Genomic DNA, 27,264 nt, shown 5'->3' on the forward strand with positions numbered 1-27,264 from the left:
TTGAGTAATTTGATGTGTTCGTCCTTTCATCCAAATAATAAATATTCATTCAATTTCACGGTGGCCTACCGTGACATAGAGAAGAGAATATAAAAAACGCCAATCACTGTATGCATTTCCATATGCGAAAACATTGAATCACGTGCATCCGAATGAGCACCCAGCACCAAATTTTTTTACGATGCACAGTTGGTATTTTTGTGTAATGTTGTTGTTTTCCCATTTCCCATACCCATCATCATCCGAACAGACGGCGAAGTTCAATCAGCTCGAGCTTCAAGTGTACTCGATTCGCCAACAGATTTTGCCAATTCATAACAACCTTAATTAATAGCATCAATCTGATTTTTACTCATCGCGTCTCTCTTCACTATCCTCGCAATGGCTGTCGAACCACAGCTTCTATGGCCATTTCAGACTTTCACCAACTCGAAGGGTCACCAGCTGCTGATGGAACACGAGTACACCCATTTCGACTCGGAACAGGCAGAAAAGGATGAACCGGCTAAACAATTCAACGTGTATGAACTATTGAAGGCCCGCGATAGATACGGGATGGGTGCCAACGAGAAGGACGATTTGGTTGCGGATGGAGAAACTGCTGCCCTACCGGAGAGCATCGAGTTCGAGTGGATGACTACGCCGTGGTCCGAATGTTCACAGACCTGCGGGGCCAACGGGAGCGGATATCGGGTGAGTGGAATGGAAAGCCCTATCTGTACATTATACAATGATGGTAAAACATCATGCGAAATTTTTATTAAAGCTTACCAATTATTGAAATGTACTTAAAACTAATTACATATTGAATGGTATGTTCAACTTTCTAGTGATCAGTGAAACAGTTATAAGAATTCGATAAAATTATTCATTTAAAAAATCCCCAAGACCTATCTCAAAGACTAAATACACAGTGGTCTCATAGCAGTATTTAGGGCGATAAAATACTTTTTAGGCCTAGAAGTGGCCCTCGATAATGGACTGCTGTTGGTGGTTGGCTATTTTCACACTTATTCCCAGATAAATAAAATTCTGGGGTATGATCAAAATAATAGGCAAACTACTCTGGTAGGCTTGATGATTTTTTTGCATATTTTCAATGAATTTCAAAAAAATTTCTCACATAAATTGTAGTCTGCACATTCGATTGATATATAAATATGTATATGTCATCGCATTGAACTCAAAGGTGTACCACGCCTGCTTGCCGCGCTTCCATTTATTAGCCTTTGATAATGCGAAAAAAACCTGTAACAGACGTGCTAGTCCATACGGAGTAGCCGCAGCGCAAGCTATTTACGCCTTCAATCCATTATTCGAAATCCGTATGCAGAGACGTTAAGCGTGCAATAACTTAGTCACAAACGGCGGGCTATTTTTTATCGACATGTTGTTAGGTACTAAAAATAGTACATATGGTATTTTATCGAACGAAAAAGAGGCGCGGAGCACTTTTTTATTTCATTTTTATAAACAATTGTTTAAAAAATATACAAAATAGTAACTTTTCGGGTCAGAAGAAATAATGAACAAAGCTATGGCTCGCGACAATTCCATTGCTAGTTGGTTCATTAAAATCGGTCAATTAGGTCGCCCGTAGTAATTTCTTAAAACTAAACGAGCTGAAAACTTCAAATGTAAATGTTAGGTTCAAAACACTTTTTTCGCAAAACCCATCTGAATTTAGTTTTGCAATGCCAAATACTACCATAAAATTGGATCTTCCATCAAAATTGCGACATCACCTAATTTGGGTGGCTCGCTTAAGAAATTATGGCTCAACTCGCTACTGGATGTGATTGGAAGGGAAAGCACTATTTTACACTTTTAATAAAATCATATTTAAACTCATTCGCTTGTTCTTGAAACTGTCTAGAAACGCGTGGCTCATTCGATACTAATAACGGCTTTAGCCGAGTGACATTAGGCCGTTTTCCATTTGGTCGAAAGGCCCGTTTGGCCGAAAGCTATTAGGCTGAAATGGTCGTTTGGCCGAATGTCATTTGTACAAAAGGGTCATTTGGCCTAATCCCGGTTGGCTGCGTGCCATTTTGATGAATGCGGTTTAGTCTAATGCCATTTGGTCGATTTCCATTCGGCCGAATACCATTTGGTTGAAAGCCAGAGGGCCGAATGCTAGTTGGCCAAATTCAATCAAATGTCAAGTATTCCGCTATACAAAACCTTGACAGCACCTAAAGATTTACACTTGTATTATACTACATATTACACGGTGTTTGTGTAAGTCCAACTGATAATTAGACGAAGTTCACGCCAACTCGAGCACCCTCCCGGATTCCAATGGAACTTTCTGTACATGAAGACTTTGTTACAAAAAACACTTTGTATAATTTGTTTTTCCAAAAATGATCTAGACTGTCTTTTGAAAAAGGTCAAACTTTTTGAACCAATTTTTTCAAATGGCTGTAGACTAAAAATGACAATTCCTACAAAAAAAATTTGTAGGAGTGATTTTCACAAAACTAGTAAAATTTTTGAACAAAAATATTGAAAAAAATTCTTCATCGACTCCTACACTGAAAAAAAACGATTTTAAAAATTTGAAGTCGATTTACAAAAAAACACCTTTGATTTGGATGAAATTTTGTACCAAGATAGGTAATTACGTTCCCTACCTAGCGTCAAAAATTCAAGTTCGGCACTTTCAAGGAAAAAAAAGTTATTTGAAAAAGACTTTTCCTTGTAGAAAACTGAATTTTTTTCAGTGTTTTTAACTAAACGAATGCAAATCTCAGAATCCCATAAAATTCAGTTTGTGAGAAGACATTGTTAACTAACAATATTTTTGTTAATCAATAATCCCATTGAAAAGAGTTTATGTCATTAAACAAATATTCCATTATCACTTTATTTTCTTGTTAAGTTCTGAGGAAGGATCACGTGAGAAACCCGTTAACGTACAACTGCTTGAGCCCTTCGCGACCATCCACGGCACCTACATGCGCAATCTCGCAAACATGGTAACATCCCAGTGATCGGGTGAATGACTCAGCGCTTATAAATTTTCAAACGCGGTCCCAAGCGTGAACCTAACAACTCCCGCGCTCGCACGATCATGAACCTATCTTGGAACCAAATTTCATCCAATTCAAAGATGTTTTTTTTGTAAATGGACATTAAATTTTTAAAATCGATTTTTTTTTCAATGTAGGAGTCGATGAAGAATTTTTGCAATATTTTTACTCCAAAATTTGACTAATTTTGTGAAAATCGCTCTTACAACATTTTTTGTAGGGTTTGTCTTTTTTAGACTATAGCCATTTGAAAAAAAAACTGGTAAGAAATGTTTGACCCTTTTCAAAAGATTGTCTAGGTCATTTTTGGAAAACAAAGTATGCAAAGTGGCTTTTTGTGACAAAGTTTTCATGTACAGAAAGTTTCATTAAAATCTGAGAGGGTGCTTCCAACTCTGAGTACGATTTAGCACGAAATTCGTCTATAACGGAATTAAAGCGGAAAACTTTTTCAAATTGTAAGTATTTATAATATCAGACAGACGGAGAAAAATATTTTAATTTTGAATTCCCTTGAATTGGTATTTGATTTGATATGAGTAAACAAAAAAACAATGTGTAAAGCAGATATGTTCAATGTTCGCAACAATGAGAATGTATATATTAAATTTGTACATGATGCGACCGATCTTCGATGTTCCTGATTACGATTCCGGTGCTGATTCCGGCGGTACAATACTATTTCTCATAATGTTGATCAAGCGACAATGTGGTCAAATGTTTTCGAAAAAACTTCAGAATTCTAGAACTAGATTCATCAATTAGTCAGTTTGACGGATGTTCCAGATTTTCCGGATGTTTTTCACATAGAATCCAGGGTCAGTATTTGAATCGGAGTATCATTACCATTTTTGAAGGGGATTTAAATATGAACTTTCAAGCATATTACAAATTCTTGGGATCAGTTCCATTGATTGACCACATTGTTGCTTGATCAATATTATGAGAAATACTATTGTACCCCCAGAATCAGTATCGGAATCTTAATCCGAAACATCGAAGATCGGTCGCATCATGTACAAATTTAATATATACATTCTCATTTTTTGTTTTGTTTGTGTTTATTATTAGTATTCTGTCAATAAACCAATGATTTATGATGACGGTTATGCATACATTTACGGATGCCAAACATGCCCCATTCGGCACCGATTCCCTCTGACCAACCAGGTCAAAAACGGTAATATTTACCAGGAACTGAAAATCTAAACTCTAACAAACAATTTAAGTACCAGTTCATATAGATTTTGTTGAAAATGTGCCTTAAAACTGAGTTAGAAATCGGGGTCAATATGACCCGCTAACACCTTATTCGTAACTTTTTTGTGCAGCCCTTCAGGAATGAGCGAAAATTTTGAATTCTCTTGAAAATCAATGCTCTCCATGAAAGAGGAAAAGTCAAGAAATTCTGAACTTCTTGGTGCAAAACTTGAAAAGTTATCGCATTTTGAAAGTTCATTTGGGGTCATATTGACCCCAACACCTAAAGAAGGTTAAATTGCTTTTAGCGGTTTTCGTTTGTTTTGACACTAGATGATGTTTCTTGCTGCTTTTAGACATATTCCGACGATTTGTTTTTTGAATTTCTGCATTTCATGGATTTTTTCGAATATTATGAAATCAATATTCAAACGCTAAACACCCTGAATGATGTCCGATTGAGCTAAAAAATGGCATGAATTCGTTTTTCGATGAAATAAGCAATAAAAAAGCTAAGACATTATGCGAAAATTTAACCCTCAAAAAGGCACGCGGGTCTTCCAGGCCCGGCGGCTATCGATTTCTTAGTTACAAAGCGTTATGCATATAGTAAGAGCTTGAGCATAGAAATTTCATTAACTGATGCTAAAATTCATCGAAAAAGTAAGATATTACGGAAATATCACATATGGTGTGCTTCATAGATTCGTGTAAACTTTTTACATGCACAAAAAGGCAAGGGGGCCTAGCAGGCCCGCTAGGTATTTCAACATCATCTGTGCATACTGGTGATGCAAATAATATTCTTGACACGTATGTTTGTATCCAAAAATCAATTTTGATGGATTAATTTCAGTTTTTACAAATATTTCCTAAGCTTTGACGAGCTTATATTTGATTAAGTTAAAACACATTTAACAATTATTTGTGTCATGTAATTTTTCTCACGTAAACGCTTTCCAATGCACCCAGAACTGTGCACACATATTAGACCGGCAAATTTTTCGATTTTTTTTGGAATACTGCTAAATCAAGTGCTAATTAGCTCTACAAACCATATGTCACTTATGAGCTTTTTCGTATAGCTCTAGTTCACTCACAAGAGTTTTGAAGTTTCTATGGTGACATATGGAAAATCGAAAACAAGAAATCAAAATTCATTAAAAGTTCTCACAGTTACTCTGCATACCTCAAAACTTCAGGTGGTGTAGCTTTTTTAATAACGAACAACTTTGTCGAAAGTTGCATAATGATTGGAGGTTACCGGACAAAGTTATTTAACTTCGAAGATAAAAAGAATTTATGAAAATGTCCTATTCTAAGCATGTGCCAAAAAGAGAGGCAGCATTTAACATTATATTACAAAATCTTTTTACCGCAAAGTCGGATGAATTTGCAATCCTCTGCAATGTTAGTCCTTTCAGATGATACTGACATTTTTTACTGAATTTATTGTTTCCATTGCCGATATTTCATATATTTTTGCATTCAAACTTAAAAATTCTTGTGAGTAAACCAGAAGCATCCGAACAAGTTTGTATTTGGAATGGGGCCATAATTTTGAATTTTTTCTTGTCAGAAAATGAAGTGCATGAACGTTTTCCGAGGACAAAGTTCTCCATTTTTAGCCAGTGGTAAAACAAGATATTGCTCGACACATTCGAAAAGTGTTAATAATTTGTTTATATATTTTAGCTTTTGGCTTCATCCAATACTTACTCTAACTAATCCCAAGGATGAGTATTCATCGGGGATTCGTATTGTTATGAGAATTTTACTTTATTAGTATAGCTAGTAACGACAGGTGTGAGCTTTAATTTTGAATCCTTTACGATATTCTGAAACAATCTATCAGTTCTTCATTTTTCGACTTTTTTCATAGTCTATTCTACATGGTCCAATAAATTCAAATAGAGAAATAATTCAAGCACTTGAAAAGTTTGTGTTTCTGAATAAAATCAATATGCTTTGGATTTTTCATGCTTTTACTGTAAGAGGGTATACAAATTTACCGGGCCTTAGAGGCCCGGCTTGCCTTTTGGCGTTAGGATTTTAGCTTGCCTTCACAAGGGTTAAGATGACCATTTTCATTGATATCTTCCATATTGATCACCCCTAGTTCTCCATACAACCTTTGGTTCTAAACTGTGAAGCCCCGTTCTTTTTTTTCTAATTTTTTTATCAGGGGTTTTCTGGCACCGCAAACTTTTTCTCGTTCCGCTCCCATTTTTTTTTTGATTCGCAGTGTATACCGTAACACAGTCAAACAAATCCTACTTTGGGGATGGCCATAGCGTAGTTGGTATATCAATAGCCGCAACTCACCTGGTTTCGATTCCCAGCCTCGCACATAGGGTTAGGGATGTTTCTAGAAGAGATGACCCTAAGGTTAAAATGTCTATAAACGAAATAAAAATCGTATTTTTTTGTTTGGCTTACATTTACTCGAGGCAGTATAAGCTTGAACGCCTAAAGAAGTGTATGCTATACAATACCCTTCATAAAATCTCGCCATGGCTCGGGCCATATTTGGCCATCTACGACGACAGCTGGGAGGTGTTAAGGTGGTACAATCACAATAAACAGATTCCATTCACAAATGTGTTAATCCACTCAACTGTCTGCAATACCACTCAATTGGAAAGTATTGGGTAAAATTCAAAGAAAACTGCGAAGGCGACTTGGGACTACATAAATGACTCCATGCTGAAAAAAATGGCTGCTGAGGTTGACCCATCCAGTGTGTGGCAGATAATTATTTTCTACATGGGAGTGCAGGATCAAGTTGCTTCTTTCGGTTTACAAATGCCACATGTGTATTTTCCAAACAAATCGCTGATCGAACATTCCAAATCCACTAGACGGTGTGCTACAAAATAAGTAAAGGGTTTGGATTCTAAATGAACCAGACGTCGATTATAGAATCGGCCTTCAGTCTTCAACACGCCCAAAAAAATGATACATTATATAACAGAAAATCATTACCTAAGTGACCTGGACCTTTTGTAAACATTCTGCATTGATACAGATTAAGGGTGGGCTAAAAATTTATTTTTTCGCAAATTGTCGGAACGAAAAGAAACGAAATTTTTCGCAAACTTTGCGAAACGAAAAGTTAAGAAAAATTTCATTTAAATTCGCAAATTTCGCTGAAATTTTGCGAATTTTTTTGCCTGTTTCGCAAAAGTTGCGAAACTTTTCGAAATTTATCAAAATTCAATTAATTTTATAGTTGTATAACTGTTTCTTGGTTAAATCGATTTTACAAAAAAAATGAGAACGATTTATCTATTGAAAAATGAGCCTATGCATCCGGAGTTATTCTCAATTCTTAAAGCCGACTTGCGATTACCGTACAGATTTCGATAACTGATCGGAGCAACAATTTACCTGATATGTCATGCACATGGTGCACTAGTGAAAATTTGATTCAAAGTACAGCTTATTCATTTTATACAATTATATCACAGAGAAAAGATGTCCATCTCGAGCGTTAACGGCCTATTCAAAGGTAATTGAGATATCTGCACCAGGTTGACTTATTTACAATTTTAATAACACTAGTTTACAAATTTTTGGGGTGGGCTAAGCTAAGAGAAAAGTTTTCAAAATCGAGTTTGTGTCGCTTAACACGAAAACAATACCCGTTTTCCTTTTTAAAAAAGCTTTGGTTAACCTTTGCATTTATTCGTCAATAATTCGTAATATAAATTCTGATGAAATAGACTCATAGTTTGAAAGGTAATGATCTACCCTTTCCAAAAATGTGTAACGGTAGATCAAAAAAGAAATTTATTAAGGTTTCAAGCGTAACAAGTATAATTTATGACCATTCTTATTTAAACTGCGGTCGCTTGTAATCCTACATGTGATTTTATATTATTGGGAAGAGAACATGCTTTGAACAGTTTATTGATTGTATTTATCAAGCAATTTTCACATGAGATATTGACCATGATATTGCATGTGTGGTCCAGTAAGCCTTGAGCTAACTAGAAAAGAGGTAATTGCTCTAATAATGTATATGGCTTTTCCTGACTATTTTTACAAATTTGCAGTCGCAAATGTTAGAAAAAATTCTTTAATCTTCGATCGCTTACCATGAGTTACAACAATTTTTCATAATGTTTGTACAAGTTCTAAAAAGAATTAACTTTCCTTATATTAAATGATTTTTGAAAAATTTCGCTATAGTTCGCAAATGTTTTCGTCAAAATAGAATTTCGTGTTGCGGATAACATCTACTACTGAAATTTCGTTTCGTTTCGTTTCGTTAAGAGAATACGGAAGAGTTTTTCGTTTCGTTTCGTACCGCATAAACCAGAATCGCGTTTCGCCCACCCTTAATAAAGATGATGCATAAGCTAGAGATCCAGACGGTCCATTACAACCCAATTGGCCTCTACCGGGTTAGTTACTGGTTTTATAGTGCATCAAAATAATCATTATCTTCAAGTTAAGTAGTTCAGGTCACACTTTAAGGGGCTTTAAGGTGGGGCCATCAACATTATTATCAGCTAACCGAGATCCTGTGCTTGGAGGTGCCAGTAGATTCGTTACTGAGATGCTTATTGAAATAGAAAATATAATGAACAATATGTGAAATCGCTGTGTGAATGTTATATAATCGGGTGTTTCCGATACTATGCTAGTATGGAACACCATGCGTTTCCTCCGAGAAGAACTTCAATGGATCACTATGGTTGTCGGATACTTTGGACACAGGCAATATTATATACACTATCTGTAGAATTTGATCAATTATTTTGAGTGTGCCCATTTTCTAAAAATATTAAAAATAGACAATATGCGTCAGACGGGTTTTACGGTGGTAGATTTTAATTTGCTTTATTTGTGCATAGGACTAAATTTAGTTTATAATTTCCAGTATTCCGTTTTTATTTATTTAGGTTTAGTTTAATTAAAATTTTGTTCTAGGTAACTCATTTGGATTTGTAGGTTAGAATAACGCATCAAAATTCTGGCCACCTTGAAGTAACACGGATACTTCAACCCTTCTACCTACAGTCTACTTTCAAACCTCTGACTCGGGCCTCTCGATATAGTGTGCATTGTCTCGAGAACAAAGGAAACATCGGATTATTCTTGTCACCATGAGTAAAGTTGACGAAAAAGCTCTACTTCGAACCAACACCGCGGTCGTTCATTTTAAATGTTGTTCAATACGACCGAGTTTTTTTGATGTGGAATACCTTCTGAAGGTAAAAATGCAACTTAGGCTTACGGAAGTATTGTACCTTCAGAATCATCTTCTTCGTATTGCAGTGTTAATGTCATTCCACACGTTAGCACAAGCCGAACGTTTCGTTTTGCAAAATAATTTAAAACACGTGGTTGAAAGTAACTTCTTCCCGGGTACTCCCAACGGCGTTTTTGTAATGAGGATGCGGGTGGAAAGGTCTGTACCCTACTACTTGATAATAAAACTCAAAATTCACGGAAATATAATTAAATAAACTACGCTATGCACCCATCAGGGGCAACGCCGTCTTTGTACAGCTTCGGTTTCAGCCACATCAACGACGCTGGAAGGAGATCAAGTCAAGTCAGTCGACTTTGATGAACTTTCTAGAGAACACCTGGGCTACGCGTCACAAGGCTAAATCATCCTCACATAGATCGATTGTCGAATGAAAGTCAAATGGCTCTCATTTGGTCTTTTGAAAGACAGGTCGTTGAGGATTGGCAGAGCTTCGTAAAACTGGAATATCGGTTAGGTAAACAATGTATCAGATCCGGTGATTTCCGAATCAACCAATCCTAAGGTGTGTGCTCTCGATAAAACAACCCCGACGTGGAATTCTTGCATAAAAACATCTGCAGCTGCTGGATATTTGACGCCGTCGTCCAGCTCAACTTGTCGTTGCGAGCGGTTCGTCGCTATTGGGACACCAGGGAATGCGTTTGAGTTCTCGAAATGCAATTGCAACATTTTTTTCCGATGTTGGTTACGATGGTGATCAGGTGTATGCGGAACCTCACAATGATCGACAGCAGATCTTCTTTCGTTGTTGTGATGGATTCCTTAAAAACAGGATGGCGCGGAAGGCAGCCTTGCGGGATCACGTCGTCTACTGGATCGACGGGCTTCTTCTGGTGCGCCTTTTGTGTGAATTCGTTCGTTGATTTGCAGTTCTTTATGGGTAGGTCACGCTCTAGTTGCTTTACAAAGTTCAGAAAAACGACATTTGGCGATGACTTTGGATTCGCCGAAGTTGACTAGCGGAGCGCGGGTAGTGGCAAACGAACAAGAAAACGACCAGATAAATTGCGAGTGATGGTAGTAGCGTAAAATTCTTCACACTGTTTTTCTTCATCGGAACCCACCGAACACGGCTTAACAGCCTCTAGCTCCCAGAACTTCAGCTGCTTGCCTTAGGCGTCGGTCGACAGTGAGGAGATAGCAGCCATTGGTCATGATAGCATGATCGATTTATATATTTCCGGAAACAGTTCATCCAAACACCGTTTCTATCAGCAACGGTAGTCCCTTTCCCAGAAAAAGCTTGCTGCCATGATGGTGGTACGCTTTACAACCGATAATCATGTCAATGTCGGATGGGATTTGGAATCTGGGGTCTGCTAGTGACAACTTCGGAAGATTCCACGCGGAAATGTCAATCAGAACGTCATCTTCATTGATCATAGCAGTCGATTTCCGTTTGATCTGCTTGGCGGACTCACCGATACCAGCTACTGCGATATTCACCATGATGTGACGGAGATTTAGAGAAGTTGCAAACTGATGAAGTTGGGCATGGATCCGGAATCTAGGAGTGCACGAACGGGTATCTCCTTGCCGTTCTAATCTACGGCAAGGAGGTAAACAGTTTCCAGCAAAACTTTGTAGTGTTCGGCCCGAACTGACAAGCTCACTTGGCTGTCTGGTTTCGCCGAACTGGAAGGGCTAACGCTGGCGAACGGCACAGGAATCGGCTGGTTTGTCGTGATAATAGGAGTAGATTGCATGTTCGACGGTGCTAGCTCGTGCAGCAGGGAGTGGTGTATTTCATGACTGCTACGGCAAGAGAACACGGATCTAAAGTTTCTGCCTTGTATGCCACCTTGGCTGTAAACGGTTGTTGATACCGATACCGAAGGTCGGTCACGACGGACGACAGCATACGGCCACGTTGATAAAGGAATTCGATCAGCATATCGAATTAAAGTTGGGTCTAACTTGTACCAAAAGAGGTTGACCAACGCACAGTGGCACGACGAGTGACAAAACCCCAAAAATCAATGTCTTGTTATTCTTTTGTAAATATTTATTTTATTTTTCTCTCAGTTTGAATAAAGGTATCTTCAAATTTTACTATAATGGGATGAAAAATAAATTTTTAACATGTCGTTGAAGCAAGTAATGTCGTGGATTTCTGTTCAATTCAATTAATTAGAATTTTTAGTACCTTAGAGTTTCAAATGGCGATATCTCAAGAAATACACAGCCGGTTGGAGCAATTTTAAGTTCATTGAAAAGAAGAATGAATATGCTAAACTATAGATGGGAAATTTTGGTGCAAAACTGATTCACGTTTGTTCTGCATCAAAAAAATCCAATTAAAAAGTTTCATGTCATATCAGTAATTTATCTTTATACGTCTTCCAATTTTTGAGATGGTCTCCCATGGGTCACTTGTCATGAATCTGACTCAAAATTTAGTATAGTATAGTATAGAAGTTGGTATATCTATATTTTTGAAAATACCCATATGGAGACGCCCTGTAGCTCATAAATCTCCTTACAAATTAATTGCCTAAACAACATCATATTACTGAAAAATTAGTGATTTTTACTAGTTTTGTCAACCATTTCAGCTATCCGATGAGATTGGCTACTATGATCTGGGTTGCTACTATTTTTCAAAGAATATCTGGCAGATCAACTAAAAATGTCTGGCAAAATCTGTCACTTAACAGCGACGTCAAAGTCATCAAAATTTATCAATAATTTTTTAATAAATTTGGGAAAATATGTCCAAATTTTCAAAATATGAGTGCAAACACTTTAATAATTCAAAAATCTGGCAGAATGAGAGGTTTGTCTTTTTGTCTGGAAGCTGCAAAAAACTCTGGCTGTGCCAGATAAATCTGGCATAATGGCATCCCTGACTATGATTAATGTTTTTATTAACCCTTTAACGACCAACGCATTCAAATGGGTTTAAATAAAAGTACAGTTTCGACGCGTTTTTATGCACCCCCGATTTTATGAACTTTTTGTACCCGATTTTATCGACCTGCCGTTAATTCATTCTTTTATGCCAGCAACTCAGGCCCACAGTCTTACAATTATATTCAATCAAGGTAGTTGGTCCTGCACTGTTAGGTAGTAGTCAAAATGTAGGGTAGTTTACCCAATTTTGATGCTATTTAAGGTAATTGATCAACTAGAATCGCATTTTTCTCAAATTTTCAAAAAAAGCAAATTTTTTATAATAAACTAACAACACGAATTGAATACCTACTTAATAATATTGTTTTTTATGTTGTGAGCATGCCAAACTGCAAACAAAATTTATTTTTGCGAACTGTCTATAAACACCGGTCCGGAAGATACAATTTAGCGTATATTAGTCTCTAAGATTGCGATATCTGTTCTCTACTTTATCTACCCCTTTAAAACGATCTCCTGCCAGTGCGCTTGAATCTTCACTAAACAAACTTCGAATTGAATAAGCTAACAAGATTCCTGTTCTCGTTTGTTATCTTCTATGTCATCGAAGCGTATTAATCTATTCACTTGTAAGTAGGAACACACCAACCTGTCCGAACTAATGAGAACGGGCGAAGCCAGTCGAAAGCCAGGCTCAAACCGCTTATCTCTGTATCTGGGAATCAGGCTCAAACCGCCTATTTCTATAAAAATACGTGTGCCTGTTTCAAACTCTTTGAAATCTGATACGGAATATTCAGTGGCGTAGCCAGAAATTTGGTTTGGAGGGGGTTTTGATGAAAATCGCAAATTTTTTGAAAAAATGCTTTGATAAATTATTGAAAACTCAAAAACATAAGTAGTCTAACAGATGTCATTCCAGTCTACAAACAAGAAGGATCAACATGGAACAGTTTTCAAACCTCTATAGATTATTTTCTTGTATAATATGTCAATGAAGTCAAAAATTGCGATCTTTTAAAGTGGGATAAATGATCTAAAAAATTTTCAACGTTCAAGATCACCTAATATAATAATCCGTGACTTTGAAGGTTTGAAAACTTCGGGAAGTTATCAACATAAAACAGCGCCTGCTTTGATATAGAAATTTTAGTGATTAACTCTCATAGAGGTAATTATGGTGAATTAATTTTTCAAAAATATTAAGAGACATGGTGCCTTCAGCAAAGTTTTTGATAATGTCATTTCAAACAATTTTGTTGAAAATATGAAGGCTACATGAATTCAACATATAGGGATTTAAATGGACTGGGCCTGCTATATTTCTTCTTAGTGAAGAAAAATTTAGGTGAAAACTATTTTTTTCTGCGCTACGGATAAAATTGTTTGAAACAATCATTGCGAGTTGAGAACACAAAACCTATAACTAAATTATGTATGGATGGAACTGAAACTTGCGTTTCGACTTCATCTTATCAGAATCCGACGCTAACTTGGTGGGCGGACTAAGCTTGCGCCGAATTGATGCTAGCTCCTGAAAATGGAATCACTCTTTGTGTTTTTCGGTCCTTTTAATATCTGGGAATTATTTGTTTTATATCCAATTCCCTTTTTGTAAGCTTCAAAGGCACCTTGAACGCAATGTGAATTTATTATTTAATTACCGCAGAAGAGATTTATCAAATACAGTAATTTCAGAATAGCTTGTTGTAAAGGTTTTCTACTACTATATTTCGATACTCTGAATATGTGGGATATTTATGTCTTTTACAAAGTTGTTTGAAATAGCGCTTTCGAAAACTTTGCTGGAGACATTAAGTCTCGACCCAAATTTGGTTGAAGAGTAATTCTTGTCAATAATTACTTCTAGGAGGATTAACCGTCAAAATTATTCTATCAGCAGATGAACAGTTTTACGTTTTGAAATTCTTCAATGTTACTTAACATCGAAATTTGGCAGTTTCGAATGAATGTGATCGTGACCGTTAAAAATTTATCGAGCATTAATTTTACTTTTCTTTATTAGTCAACCTCACAACTTGCAGTACTAGAACGTAGTACACAAAATTTTAGTACGCCATTCATTGCATCCTGCTAAGAGGCTATTCATATAGTTGATAATACAACAAAAATCCAATGCTCATAAAACCGATCCTGACCTGCTAGAGACAAAATTACATCAGCTTTCAACTAGCTTCTGAAATGTTATTCTTGTTGTTAACCATATTGAATTGTTGTCTAAACTCTACACAATCTAAAAAATACATTTTCAGCAAATGTTGAAATGTATGTAAGTTTTCGGTAAACAAGCTTATGTTTTATATGCAATCAACCTATTCAAATTTAGATTCCCATTCGAAAAATTGTCTCTAATCCATATTTTGAAGCATCTTTCCAAAAATGAGCTCATAATAATTTAGACAGTTATTTTATTTTACATTGAAGTAATTTGACAACTATGGGATTTTGGCTAAGAGATAAGTTACAAGATCCCCTTCCCATAATTTTCCAAAAGTTCTCATGACGCTTTAAACACAGTTCTCAATGTAGTGATCAGAGAATATTTTTCCAATAATATTTTATGGAATATTAAATTAAATTCGTCAGCATCAATTTTTTTCAATCCAATTAATTTTGGTTTGGGGGGGGGGGTTTAACCCCGAAACCCTCCCCCCCCTGGCTACGCCACTGGGAATATTGTTTGATGCCGAAAAACCCTAAAAAATAGCGAACCTGTTAATCCCATTGTTGAAATTCTTCGCATAACTTTCCCACTAATAAAATAACCAAAAAAGTAAATAGTAAGTTTGTGGAAAAAGAAAGTTTCATTGACTTAGACATGGATACGATATTAATAACTAGAATAGTGAGATCGATCCTGTAAAACTATTCATCACTGTCGCTGCTTACAAAAACTTAAAACATGGCAAATACATCAATTTCCGATTTTAGTAAAACTAAAAGTCCGCTCAACAAGAAAGCTATCAACGTACACGTTCGCAAACAAAATGAATAGACAGCATCGTGGATCGGGGCTAGACCAACAGGCTCAGAATTTTCTGATTTCTATCAGATTTTACCACTGAAAATTTTTCGTCAGTCGTTTGTCAGTTTGTGGACCATGGGCGCAGAATAGTTGTGTCTAATTAATTAAAGAATAAATTCTGCAATGCACTTTTAAGGAGATTATCTATTAAATTTCGTTGGCAGATTACATTGTCATTCATAATGAGTCTATCTGCAAAATTTCAGATCGATCCTATGCTTGGAAGTTGGATTAGACAACTGTCGGACGGTTCGGTTAAATACAATTTTTTGCACTGATAGGGCATTAGGTTTGATTTTTCTGCCAAATAACAACTTGAGATAGTTCTCTGGTTGCTTCTAATTATGTAGGATGATAAAATGAAGATAAAAAAATTCCCGATTTTATCAACTTCCCCGTTTTATCAACCAATATTTTTCGGCTGATTGATAAAAACGGGTCATTACTGTAGTTGAAAAAATGAAATATGGAATGTCAAAACTGATAGCAGAAATGGACCCAAAATTAGTTAAAACTCCAAGTTTTAGCCACATAGACCAATTTTTATAATTTTGCCGTCTAAATATCTGTGTTGCTGTGGATCATCGACGTGTTTCATGTCATGGAATACGAGCTATCGCGGAAAATCGCCAAATTTGAGAAGGGTAGGCGTAGGTGAAAAGATGAAGGGTATAAACAGGTGCCATCATTGTGCTGTTCAGCATGGTTTGGTTGGAGTCAGCAGCACAATTGAACAGCAGAAATCCCTTGACCGTACAATAATACGTCTCGAAGTCCAAGCGCTCTTCCAAGTGGGTGTAAAAACATCTCCTGCTTATCGTATAGCTCGATCTGTTCTTGTACTTCGAGGAGTTCTTTGTAGATTCGGTCCAAAGAATCTAAGCGAATTGGAATTTGGCAAACATCCTAGTCGCAATCAAAATTCTCCGCAGACTGGTCTTTTGAATTATGATGACACGGGTTGGCCTTAACGTAGTTGGCAAATCGATTGCCTAGTTGACCTGATTTAGGCACATGGGGTTAGATATTTTACTATATCTGAAAATGGGGGCAAAACATACAAAATTATGTTCACACAGATACTATACCCTATTGGAAAATGAATTGTAATAATAACTTCACAAACTAATAAGCGGTGACTGATCATGTAGTCGTACCATAACTGTGTTGTCGTCTACATGATGATTTTCGGAGAGATTGCCGAACCCTCTATAGGAGAAAGGCAAAGCATTCGAAGACACAAAGTTTTAATCTTAATTAGTTCAGGAAATAAATTTCGTATATCACTTGTTGGTGAATTAATCACTGAACAATATATTCCGCAATCATAAAGGCAACTTCTCCAAGCAAACTATACTCTCAAAGTTAACGGTTTAGACGCTATTAATTTTGAGCAAGAAATAAAACGTTTTAAAACATTGTGCATAGGCAAATTAAAAATCCACAACATTTCAAAACATTTGAATTAGACATTACATGAATCGAATTAATATTCATATTGTGAAATATAATTATTCCACTTTCAGCTTCGTTCGGCTCACTGTATGGTAAAGTTAGTAAACGCCACCCACACGGTAGACAACGGACTGTGCGAGGATGCTGGCCTGGTGATCCCCGAGACGGTGGAAAAATGTGGTAACATCGAGTGTCCCCGGTGGGTCACCACCGAGTGGTCCATCTGTCTGCAGTCGAAATGTTTCACATGGCATACGGCACTCCAGAAGCGAGATGTTTTCTGCAAATTTGCCAACGTGAGCAATAGCGACAAATGCGACCCACTGGAGAAACCCGTCACCAAGCAGGAGTGTTACAACGAGATGTGCAAGGGCGTATGGCGTGTGGAGCCCTGGTCTGAGGTATAAGGCGTTTTCGGAGAAACGTATTGGATTGCAGAACTAACTTCTTTTCAAATCACTTTTTCAGTGCAATTCTGCTTGTGCCGGCCAGGGCATAAAGTACAGAATACTGCAGTGCGTTTGGTATGGTACCAAGAAACCAGCTGGGAATGCTTGTAGGGATCAGCCGAGACCTGCCGTCATGAAAGTTTGTAAAGGACCACCCTGTATTTCTAATCGTAGGCTACTCAAATGTACTCAAAAGATATGAATACTAATTACAAAAATTCTCTTTTCAGTATCAGAGTGCAAAGACTTATCGAGGTACTGTAAAAATGTAAAAACAATGGGCCTGTGTAGACTTCATCGTTACCAGCAACAATGTTGCAAAACCTGTAGGTTTAACATTTATCAATAAAGTATTCTCGATCGCATCAAGGAGCAATAGAGTTGACATGAGGAACCAAAAAAGCAGTGCTGCTGCAGGAGCGGTTCGCACTGAACTAACCTACCTTATAGTGGAAATCGAAATCCTACCAAATCGACTTGATTCGAACTCGGATAAAGGTCTTAACTAGTTCGAGAAGAAATTACACTCCGGAAAAAAGAAAATTTCACTACAGGACAATTGTATAATATATTCTGACATTGTATTGAAAATAAGTTAAGGGAATGAAATTAGTTGAAAGGGAAATGCCAATATAAACTGTTTTATGTTGGAATAAAATGTCATTTACTGTGCTTTAACAGAAACAAATTTATTTATTAGTGAGAGTAATTAGGCAAAACAGGTGTAAATAATTACTTTAATATACGAAATGAGAATTAAAAATTCGAGAATACTGATATTAGGATTACCCAGAGTATATCGATAGGAAAATTTAAGCAAAAGACAAGTGGAAAATTTTGGTTCCAACATTCAATAATTTTGCCTTTTCATATATTCAAAATCAGTAAATTGCCAAACGAAGCAAGAGTGGTTGAGATAAAATGAAACGAAACAACTTTGCAAAGTATTTCCATCTCTTCAAAGCTACGAATTGTTCCTCCGAATTGTATTAAAATCACAAACACACACACACATAACAACATTCGTTCGAATGATCGCAATGTTTAGAAGCTAATCAAATTCTACGCCTAAGTTCTTTTACCCCACTCATGTCATACGGTCTAGATTTTTATTACCCATTTTAAATCACCCCAATTTGAACAAGAAAATCACAAATTTTTTAAAGCGTTACAAAATCATGAAATTATTCAAACCAGATCAACTTAAATGGAATACTCACCACTTTGAGCACTTTAAAATTACAATTATCATACCTTAGTCCTATTTCTTGCAATAATTCTGGGAAGAGATGAACACACAGCAACTAGTCCGATCCGTTTGCTGTTGCGTTTACAACCGCAAAACATTTGACGGAAAGAATGGCACTATTTAATACATAGACACAGGCACAGGTTAAGGAGCAAAAAAAATGCGACAAATTGATCAATTGTTAAAGATAAAACACGATACGTCCGATTCAACTCAATTAAGGAGTGGAAACCTAAAATTATTTCCAGTTTGTGTACAGAGTGCTTATGGAGTGCAAATAGGATAAGCTTGATTGTTGAAAATGTTCGACAGAAGTGAATTTAGTTTGTTTTTTCTTTGTCAAGTACTGGTTGCTGTACTAGAGACAGAAATGTCCTTATTAGTTGGGAAATGTGGATTGGTTAACAGGTGATACTTTTGAATTATGTAGTATTTATTTACAATTGAATGTTAGAATTGGTATGGACGGTCATCGATTATTTTGGACCTACTAATATGTTCAGTCATCATCAGCGGCTTTCAAAAATATTATATTTGTTAAGATCTAACACTTACGTGCCAACAACGTCTATACAATCACATTTTCAACTGCTGTCTAGTCTTGTACACTCAATCTCCGTTGGTACTTTCTTCTTCGGACGCACGGTGCCATTTAGCTTCTCTATTAAGCCGTTGTATGCAGACCTAAACTGAATAGAATTCCGTTGTGGATTAAACGTGTTCGACTCGCCTTTAATTTTTATTTGAAACATTTCTACTATCAGCCGGATATCGGTCCTAGGTACCTCGTCCAATATTTTAGAATTTTTAAAATAAAAAAGTGGCCTTCATTGATTTTATGTTGTATTAGCCCCGTGTTTTCTACGCTTTTTTATATCGTTCTTATGCTGTTCCAAACGTTTTTTAATTGACTTATGTGTCCAATGTATGTCTTATTTGTACAGACACCACACGGTATCTCGTAAACAACACTACAACATCGCTGCTGAGGATGACTGAACATATTAGTAGGTCGAAACGTCCGGTAAAATGCATTTTGTTTAAATTTCACCACCATGATTTTGTTTTTGATATAGGTAGATCTAACTGAAGTGGAACCTGGAAACTTTTCAAGAGGATTCTGTTCCGTACACCATGAGCAATAAATTTAAAGGAAAAGAGTAAACCATTCCCTATTGTCGAAAAAAGAGACAGTTAGTTTTGATATTAAAAGATTACCTTTCAAGGGAAAATCTAGATTTGTGATGGAAAACAATACAAAACCTAACTTAATAGTGAAATTAATTTATTCTTTGTAATATATTTGAAAATTGTAAGTGGAGCTTTTATAACTGCTTTGATTCAGAATTACTTCTCTCGACTAAGCCTTCGGTCCAAAGTTGGCAAAGCGTCAAGTGTTCCGACAAACAACGCACATGAAAAAAACCGTTTTCATTGCCATTTTAATAAAACGTATCTCGTTATTTGTTGAAGTTCTAATTATACACAGAGCCTTAGCGTGGTCTTCTGGCGCCCTTGGCGGAGTCTCAGTTTTGCGCCCTTTGGTGCTTACTTTGGCTTTCTTTTTCAGTTCAACCTTCACATAATAATTTGTGTACATGGAAATGGCCCAAATACTCCCTACTTTATTCATGTTTGACTGTCGTTCATGTCATGTAAATTCCAGCCCCAAATATTTTACTGTATATTTAGGAAATCAGTTGACGTTTAGTGTTTGAAGGCGACGGAGGGAGCATCTAATCAGACAACTGTATATTAGAGTACAAATGGCATGTATGAAAAACGGGTGATTAATAACTGGACTAGGGATGTCCGATTTTTCCAATTAATCGATTAGTAGCTAATCGATTATTTTTTACATCGCTATTAATCGTAATCGATTAAAACCAAGAAATAATCTATTAATCGAAGTAATCGATTAGTTTAAATGTTTTACTGAGTGCAGCCCCAGAAATCAAAAACGTTCATCTCGAGCGTTAAAGTTGTGTAAAAGTTAGCTTCTTATTTAAAAGTGAATGGAATATCACTGTCAGGTGCGCTAGTGAACTTGATTGGATTCGCAGCTGATCGCATAGAGATTAAAAAACAATAAGCTAGTAGCGATATGATGATATGGCAGCGCTACTGTTTTAACGGATGTTCATTCAATTGTTTACACAAATATTAAAAACTTATGTGTACGAACATGAATGTTTTCTGTAGCTAGGATTTTGTTATTGTTGAGTGCTTGTGATTATAACGATCGTATTGAATTCGGTATATAGTAGAATTTCGGCGAATGGCTGACGCTGGCTTCAAAATATTCTACCCAGGGCCGTCTTTAGATTATTCGGGGGTCCTGGGCACTATTGAGCTAAGAAGCCCCTTTTATTGAATAGGTAAAAAAACTCTAGAATGAGTATGATCTTCATAAAAACCAATCAGCGTGTGTAGAATGTGGTTACAGTACTGCTGATTGATTTTTATGAAGATCTGACATACGGTGTGGAAAAAACTGCTTTTTTCGTTTGCGAATTTTACCCTTTCTCTGTCCAACCTTAAGGAACCACTTCTATCTTATGCCATGCTGAGACACTCTTTCCTGTTTGAACCAAATCAGTTAACTGCGTTGAACATATTTAACAAAATATGTGGTATTCAAAATATATGGAGAACAAAGACTATTCCAGATTTTCACAAACTGGTGTTGCTGATGTCCAAATATCGTCTTAAAAGAAAGATAATCTGAGTGCATCTTAAAAAGATATTAGTTTTCCTGACCGATCTGACCGGTAGTGGCAAACGGCCAAACACACTATATGCGATGGTGGGAGTTCAAACTCGGGTGAGCCGCGTACAGTGTAGTTGACATAACAACTACGCTATAGTCTTCCCAGACGGTGTAATCTGAGCATCCAACCAGTATTCCACGTCGTTTACAGATGGCCGAATGTTATATACTAATAACAGTATCCCTATTCAACAAACTGTTGTGTCGAAGATAACCGTAACATGATCACTATTCGATATTAGAAGAGGTCAATACTGTAGTTGTCGTGTAATGTTTGTTTAAAATTACTTTTAAAACGAAACATAAAAATTACTCGAATCTATCAGTATGATCGGTATCATTCCCTTCAATGCCAGTGATGTAAAACAGTCAGAATATAAGAGATGCCGAGTGTCCATAAACGGAGGTTTTGAATTTAGGAAGGGAAGCTAAATTAAATACATTTTATTTCAGCACTACAAGAATATTTTGCTTGTGTGAAGCATACTTTCAATATTTATAAAAATATTTACGCTACCAAATGGCCAAGATTCTTCAAATATCCTCAAAATGCACGCATATTTGTCATGACCTATTAGTCAAATCTAGGGTAAAGCTAGGGTAGATACGTGAAGACCCTTTCACAAGGGCTCTATTTAACTTCTTTTTTGGGATTTCACGAACGTTTACCTTCATGACGGCTTTTTGTACGGCAGAGTTGTACAAAAAGAACAGTAGTGGTTCTGTACCAGTCTAAGACTGACCGGGCAGAGTGAAACATGCCAAATCCGTCCAAAAAGTGTCGAGTCTTCGTAAGACCTCAAGAAATTGCGTTTTGACGCTTCTAGGTGGATTTGTCCGTTGAAAGACCAAGATGCGATTGAGAAATGGATAGTTTGCCACATCCGCAGTTCGCTTGTCAAGCAAGGTTTTTTGTTGGTTGGCAAAGGTCCGGTTACTTTCAAACTTTGTATACGTGGTGTCCCAAACGTTGCATTTTTATTAAAAATAAATTGGAACTTGTACTGATTTTAGTGAGACGTTTTTTTAAATATAGTCTTTAGAATGATTTTATATTCATGCTAGGTCTGGACCCCCAAAATCCCGGGGTCCCTGGCCTTGACCCAGTGTGCCCACGCGTAAATCCGGTTCTGCTTCTACCAAGTTTAATTTAAAGAACCCTTTACCAGAATTCATAGAACTGCTCATAGATATAGCGTCTGCTGGAAAACGCATATAGTGTATCTAAGCCTCTCCTTCTCCTCAGACCGTTTACTGTCGATACTGTTTCAAGCCTTTCCTTGCTTGAACTCAAGACAACCTAAGAGTAATTATAGAGCAGATCCGGCGCGAATGCCAACGTTCAATTCGTAATCCCGCGATTGATCTAATCTTTCCAACGGATTTGTTCAAATTATTCAAACATATGATCGTGAATGTAAAACGTAATTATAAAAACGTAAGTTTTTGGTGTTTCAAAACCCCCTAAAAGTTATAATTGGCAGCACAATATTGATATTTTACACGTATTAAAAAAATGTAATCGACCAATAATCGACGCTAGCTAATCGATCCGATAATCGTTAAATGCGTTAATGGATTCATAATTAATCGATTAGTTTCCATAATAATCGATTAGTTTGATTAATCGAGAACTAATCGGACATCCCTAAACTGGACACACTTCAACAAAAAAAAGTTTAGCCCAATCGGACGCAATTAGGGGTTGCGCAAAACGGCCAAAGAATAAATTTCACCCGTGAAAAACACTAAAGGACCCTTAGAATATTCAAAAATTGAATTCTAATTGTTTATGCTAAATGGCTTAGAATGTAACGAAACGTCGAGATCTACTGCCACCCCGAATTTTGTTTTAAGATAGCCTTTATGAATCGTGGTAACTTTTGGATTTGAGTTGATACTAGGGTTTGAAAATTTATGTTCTATGCCAAATGTCTTAAAACTGCATAAAACAACGGATCTTGTATCTTCTCATAAACAAATTGTTTTGACAAAGGTTTCCTCTCTGGTACTTTTAATTAATTTTAATTTAAATAATCAAAAAAATAGTTTCTTTTCGAATTGATACCAGATTTAGACATTTCATTGATCTATAAAACATTTGGCATACAAAAAAAATTCCATTTCCAAACTCGAGTCCCATCTCAATTAAAAAACATTCCTTGTACCACAAAGACATTTTTTCAACGTTGTACCACATCTCGACGCTTCATGACATTGTTTTTTGATTGCGCTCAAATTTTGAGTGGGGATTTTTTCGAGGTACCAATACTTTTGGGGTGTGTCCGATTTGAAATTTGAGGAAGACCATAAATATTGGCACTCTACCGTATATTAAGTGTACTCCTCAACTGACCCAAATGATCCTAAAATGACTGTAGAACAAGATTCGTTGCCAAAGATCCGAGCTTCCATTTGAAATCAAACATAATGAACTGGGTTCGACCGTATCCGATCTTCTTTCGGATCAATGATAGTCCGCGAAGTATTCTAGTATTCCGCAAGATGCATAAATATTCAGCTGTGCCAGATATCTCGAAATTTCGCCTAGATAAGCTCAGGATTGTGATATTTTGCCTAAAGCAAACAAATAATGTTACTGGCGACAAAACTTCAATGAAGAACTAACGCGTTTACATGCCCGCTCACAAACTTGAGATCGATGGGGTAGTTATCGATTCGAACTTGGCATGCGTGGATCTACTGAAGGATTGTCTGTTTCCATGACCCCTTGCTCCAGTTAGCGAAAATTTTGAGTGAAAATCGCACCGAGCCTTCAAACTAGTGTCGGGTGACCTTTTGGCGAGCCTGCTTTGCGTCCTCTTCGACAAGGATCGTCTGCATGATCGGTTTTTTGTGCCGCGCGTCATGCATTCAATATTGCACTAATGACATGAGTCTTCGTAACAATATTGTTTTCTCTTTTGAAAGGCCGCTATATATATATATATATATATATATATATATATATATATATATATATATATATATATATATATATATATATATATATGTATATATATATATATATATATATATATATATATATATATATATATATATATATATATATATATATATATATATATATATATATATATATATATATATATATATATATATATATATATATATATATATATATATATATATATATATATATATATATATATATATATATATATATATATATATATCAGCAAGAAAAAGCTCTACCACAAATCCGAAGCAAACAGCACCTGGTCAAATTAAGAATAAACAAAGAATTTCCAACGCTTCCAGGAATACCAAAAACCATGTGACATTTCAACCAGATATTCAACTTAGTGCTGGATTGGTTAGACCTAAGTTGGGAACCGGCTACTTTGTGATAATACGGAACTTCTCCCGGCATCGAGGAGACTTCAATTTTCATGCTACGGCATGGGGTTATCTTCTCGATCATTCTTGATCTAGCTTACTCTACGATCTTTGCTACAGCTTTAAAAAGGTGGTCTGCTTTACTGACCATGACCACATTTCCTTTCCCTTTGTATCTATTAAACTGAGAAAACGAGCGAAAAAAGTTTGCAATATTTTTCGCTATTTTTTGTTGAAATTTGAAGTCTTTGTGTTGTTTGTTGTTTATTCTGGACTAACAGGACCGTAGCGTAGTCTTCTGACGCATTTTCAGTTATGCGCCTTCTTACTGTCTGCTTTGGCTTTCTTTTTCAGTTCGAATATCAAACAATAATTTCGTATGTGCCTGGGAATGATACTCTTATCCTGACTAATTTCTTGACTTTACATCACTTAAAAGCAGATTAACATTTTAGCGCCCCCCAACGTAGGCGCCTTTGGCGGGGGTCAACCTGGCCAACCGCACGCTACGGCTCTAATTATACATTCCTTTATATCGCTCAAAATATTTTAATACCTTTCTTTTTAACTTCTATTAATTACACTAAAACAACTCACTGTTGCTGATTCTGCTCTGGCGCTTAACGGAAAACGGGATGTCTCTTCCGGCCGCCAGAGTCAACAATTTCTGCTATTAAACCCCGTGTAAATTTTTCAACCGGAGTTTTGTTATTTTCATTATCGAGTAGCCCAAAAAAATCCTTCACCAAATTAACAAAAGTAACTTGCAAACCAATCAAAAGTGTCACCTATTCAACCAATGTATCAAGATTCACGCAATCCACGAACACCTACCAGTCGACCAAATGAGCAATTAACCGAAATCACACCATCATTCGCATGATACGTCAGTCGATCGCCATTTATCGATTAAATCGTATTTTGATTCAAAGTAACATTTTGGTATCGATCTCATTCACGAAATTCGGGGTCATTTCCTTCCTGGTGAAAAAAACGTTACCTAAATAACTGGTGAAAAGCGAACAGAGTCGCACCTAGAAACTAGCAATTTTATATTAAGAAGAACAAAAAGAACATGTTAGTTAGAAAATAAATTAATTAAATTGGAAAAGAATAAAATACGAGTAAACCACTAAAGTTTAATGAAATTACGATGAAGCAAATTAAAAAAAAATCTAGTTCAAAACAATTGTCAAACGTAAGAAGAGAATCATGTAAATTAATTTAAAACAGAACAAATGAATCGAAAACGTAATATAAGGTAGGAAAACACATCTAGGATAGTAAGAGAGTCACACACATACTAGCTAAATTATTGTGCAGCCCCGTTAATTTGTTTTAATTAATTGTTAAGTTGACCGAGGGCGAAACCTCGCTAGTTTTGCAACCGAAACATTCTCATAGATTCAAGCAAGCTCTCTCGCAAGCAGATCTAAACAAGAACCAAACTACCAACTCTTCTTTTTCAGTGTACAGTAAATAACAGAAAGCTTTCATATTGGATAATCTACGTACATACATAGGGTGGACGTGCCCTTATTCATCTCATTAGTCAGTATGTCACATTATTCAATTGATAACTCGACTTATAGTGACTGGATTGCGCTTAAATAGGTATCATCATCTTTGCTACGTACCTAAGAAGAAGTACAGTTAAAAAATTTGCCTGTAAAATGTAAAATGCTCCCGTTTGAGCGAAGCGAAAAGTCGAGTACAACGTACCCTTATTCATCCTACCATTTAAGCTAATGCGTTGAATAGAGATAGCAGATACTGCTCTAACTAACGTGTTCAAATGGGTGAGATGAATAAAGGAGCTAAGATGAATTAGGGAGCAGTAACCCTACATACATAAATAGCAGCCTTCCGTGCACTTTACCCTGAACAGCTTTCAATGAAACCCTCTACTCTGAAAGAATGCGAGATGATTCAATCGTACTCATAGTGCATTTACAAATATTTAAATATGTGATAATTCGTCCCATTGGAAGAAAAATAAGTACCCGACCCAGGCAGTATGTCAGCGATACAGGATAAAACTGGTGCACAGATGTATCGATTATTACTTTTACAAACCCTTCTCCTATTTATCCACCACACTGTACACAGCGGGTTTTTTTTAAGTTCATCAACCTGAATGTACCGATCGGGAAAGTTTGGATGCTGTTGCACGCATTGAGAATGATGATATTGTTATACTAAATGATGTATATTGATAAACTAGTGAAAACCGTTCACAGAGGATCAGAGAATGAAGAAAACAGATAGTGCTTTTTTTGTTGATATAAAAAGAAGCAGCAACCAAAAAAAATCAGCTAGACGTACCGCAACAATAGACGAAAGGAAACCTGCATAGTATTTTGAGAAATAAAACGAAGCATTTATGAATGTCGTTCTGCAGTACGTATTAATTTATTCAACCTTTGAGTTAGTTTTGTGGTATAAAACATTCGACATAAACTAAACATGAAGAAACATGAATCCAACTATTTATGATTAATATACATTTCACTGTATTATTATTATCATTATAACTACAATATTATATACATAATAGGAAGGT

The 27,264-nt window shown here is 36.2% G+C and overlaps 1 protein-coding gene across 2 annotated transcripts in view; it reads left to right on the top strand.

Moving 5' to 3' along the window:
- LOC131682127 (protein madd-4) overlaps positions 1 to 24,272 on the top strand; it is a 789,972-nt gene extending 765,700 nt beyond the window's left edge. For both annotated transcript variants that reach the window (XM_058963362.1, XM_058963363.1), the window contains 4 exons: positions 400 to 693; positions 16,945 to 17,274; positions 17,342 to 17,492; positions 17,553 to 24,272. In XM_058963362.1, the coding sequence (XP_058819345.1) occupies positions 400 to 693; positions 16,945 to 17,274; positions 17,342 to 17,492; positions 17,553 to 17,671 (894 nt within the window). In that variant the 3' untranslated portion in view covers positions 17,672 to 24,272. The remainder of the gene's footprint in view (positions 1 to 399; positions 694 to 16,944; positions 17,275 to 17,341; positions 17,493 to 17,552) is intronic.
- Positions 24,273 to 27,264: the final 2,992 nt, after the last annotated feature.

The sequence above is a fragment of the Topomyia yanbarensis genome, chromosome 2, assembly GCF_030247195.1.
Source record: "Topomyia yanbarensis strain Yona2022 chromosome 2, ASM3024719v1, whole genome shotgun sequence".
In the NCBI taxonomy this organism is placed as follows: Eukaryota; Metazoa; Arthropoda; class Insecta; order Diptera; family Culicidae; genus Topomyia; species Topomyia yanbarensis.